Source organism: Natrix helvetica (genome assembly GCF_964273705.1).
Source record: "Natrix helvetica genome assembly, contig: HAP1_SCAFFOLD_522, whole genome shotgun sequence".
NCBI classification, from domain to species: Eukaryota; Metazoa; Chordata; class Lepidosauria; order Squamata; family Natricidae; genus Natrix; species Natrix helvetica.
Window position 1 is genome coordinate 1 of NW_028113263.1, and position 2,941 is coordinate 2,941.

The following is a 2,941-nucleotide window of genomic DNA, read 5'->3' on the forward strand; positions in this document are numbered from 1 at the left end:
TGGGAACAACAAATGTCTCAGATCATGTGCAGCCCACCAACCTCATGCCCCAACCACCAGTCGCGCAGCTCAGCCCTTAAAAATTGAATTTCCTCGACAATGAGGACTAGACCCTTGGGTCTTCACAGTAGAAAGGTTTCTGCTTTTGAAGGACACATTCTCCTGATTTTAAAGCTGGGAGAGGGGGAAAACAGGGATTCTTATCGGATGATTTTTTTTCTGGGGGAAGTGGAAGGGCCCAGTCACGCACCCTCCCCCCTCCCGTTTTAACGGCAACGGCAGGATTTCACAATCATGTTACTCAGCTGCTGGACTTTGGGTTTGCGTCCGACGTAATACAGGATGGTCAAAGGTTCCAGTTTGCGGGGAACACAACAAGGAGCAGCCGACCCTTCGGGGTTCACCTTATTGTACAGGGGGAGCACCTGCAGAAAAAGGGGGTGCAGAAGGAGGGAGAAAAGGGTCAGGCACCAAATTACCTCCCCTCCCAATTCCAGGACAGCCCGTCCTTGGTTTCAAAGTCCCTTTGACCCTCTTTTCCAAAAGAAAAAGAAAAAGGCGAAAATTTAAAACGCAGCCAATTCTTATCTCTAACGTTTTACATCTGGATTCAAAGTCCAGGGAGATCTATATTTATATTTTAAACGAACAGAGTTCCCCGTCTGAAAATAAACATTTGAAAATCTTTCTTTTAGAAGGTTCAAAGGCTTTCAAATGGTTTTAAAACTGGGAACTCTTGTTGGTTAATTTTTTTTGGGGGGGGGGGAAAGGTTCTTTTAAAACAGGGGGTCTCCAAACTTGGCATCTTTAAGACTTGTGGGTTTCAACTCCCAGAATCACCCAGCCAGCTTGATTTAATATGAGTGGACTTCCGCTCCCAGAATTCCCCAGCCAGAATGCTTTCAGATGGATGGACTTCAACTCCCAGAATCCCCCATTCAGCCGGCTGATTGCAGGCTGATTCTCACCATGTTATGACGCATATTGGTAGTTAAGCTATATTGGCAGCTGCCAGTGCAGAAATTTGCTTTATATCCTTTGGGCTGATGAATCCATTTCCACTTCAGATCCTTCCGGAAATCTATATATAGTGGGTGAAGGCAACAGTCTTTATCCGAATTCCTGCGTTAAGCCAGAAGAAGAATTTCAGGAGTCAAATCATATGGCATTAATCAGTGGAACTCACAGCCACAAGATAAGAGCGACATACAGGTATTCCTTTACTGACTGTCCGAGGTGACGATGGCACTGTGAAAAGCGACTTACGACCATTTTTCACCCTGACGACCGCTGCATCTGCCCCACAGCATCAAAATTCAGACGCCTGGCAACTGACTTGTATTTATGACAGTTTCAGCGTCCCAAGGTCAGGCGATTCCCCCTTTGCGACCTCCCAACAAGCAAAAATCGATGGGGAACCAAGATTCACTTAACGATCATGTGGCTTGCTTAACAACCGCAGCGTTCCACGAAACCACCTGGCTTCCCTCTCTGCTTTGCCACTAAAAAAGGTCGCAAAATGGGGACTCGCGTCTTTTTTTTTTTCGGAGTGCAAAATGTTTGGGTTTTTTTTTTTTTTTGCATGCAGAAATAAAAATCTTCTTTCTCTGTATCAGTTCATTGATTTCATAAATGTAATGCAGTCTAGTTTTTTTTATACATAGCATAAAGATAAAATAATAATACAATAATATACAATAAAATAGCAGAGTTGGGAGGGACCTTGGAGGTCTTCTAGTCCAACCCCCTGCCTAGGCAGGAAACCATATACCGTTTCAGACAAATAGCTATCCAACATCTTCTTAAAGACTTCCAGTGTTGGAGCATTCACAACTTCTGGAGGCAATTTCTGTTCCACTGATTAATTGTTCTAACTGTCAGGAAGTTTCTCCTCAGTTCTAAGTTGCTTCTCTCCTTGATTAGTTTCCACCCATTGCTTCTTGTCCTGCCTTCAGGTGCCTTGGAGAATAGCTTGACTCCCTCTTCTTTGGGGCAACCCCTGAGATATTGGAACAATGCTACCATGTCTCCCCTAGTCCTTCTTTCTCTTAAGCTAAACATCCCCAGTTCCTGCAACCGTTCTTCATGTTTTAGTCTCCAGTCCCCTAATCCTCTTTGTTGCTCTTCTCTGCACTCTTTCTAGAGTCTCCACATCTTTTCTACATCGTGGCAACCAAAACTGGATGCTGTATTCCAAGTGTGGCCTTACCAAGGGATTGTAAAGTGGTATTAACCCTTCACGTGATCTTGATTCTCTCCCTCTGTTGATGCAGCCTAGAACCAAGTTGGCTTTTTTGGCAGCTGCTGCCCACGGCTGGCTCCTATTTAAATGGTTGTCTACTAGGACTCCAAGATCCCTCTCACAGTTGCTACTATGGAGCAAGGTACCACCTATACTGTACCTGTGCATTTCGTTTTCTGCTGGATGTTTTGGGGGGAAACAACAACCAGTGTATCTTACCTAGGGCAGCTGGAGATGTTAGCTGCCCGGCGATGGCGACCCTTTGGGGCAGCATCCGGCTGGTTTGGGGGCAGCGAGGTGAGGAGGAGGTGTGGGGCTTTGTGCGTGAGATCTGGGGGTCTGGACCATCGATTCCATGCCTCCTTGATGAGATTGTCATCCAGACCTTTATATAAATGGACAGAAGCATATATTACACACATATCAAGGGTTGTGAGACCTGCAAGCCATCCGTTCCTTTTGGATTTCAGGCCTGCCACTGTGGGAAAATGGGAGGGGGGATTATATGGAGTTGGCTGATATGTAGCCATAATAACATTCTTCTTGGAAACTTAAGGTCATCCTTTGTCTCTGCAGCTAGCCAGAACTGGATGGGGGGAATCTGTCTTCGTGGGAGTGGGAGATTGGACCATGTGATGAACTTGTGGGTGTTTGGGGCAGGATCTTGAACTTTCAACTGGGTGGGGAAAACCTGGAAGT

At 45.7% G+C, this 2,941-nt stretch overlaps 1 protein-coding gene across 1 annotated transcript; it reads right to left on the reverse strand.

Annotated features, from left to right (window-relative positions):
- Positions 1-254: 254 nt before the first annotated feature.
- Positions 255-2,627, reverse strand: LOC309382433 (transforming growth factor beta-3 proprotein-like; the record flags this gene model as incomplete). Its single annotated transcript, XM_081971950.1, has 3 exons — positions 255-425; positions 969-1,122; positions 2,462-2,627. Coding segments are annotated over 3 exons (479 nt in total), but the record flags the coding sequence as incomplete, so codon positions are not given.
- Positions 2,628-2,941: the final 314 nt, after the last annotated feature.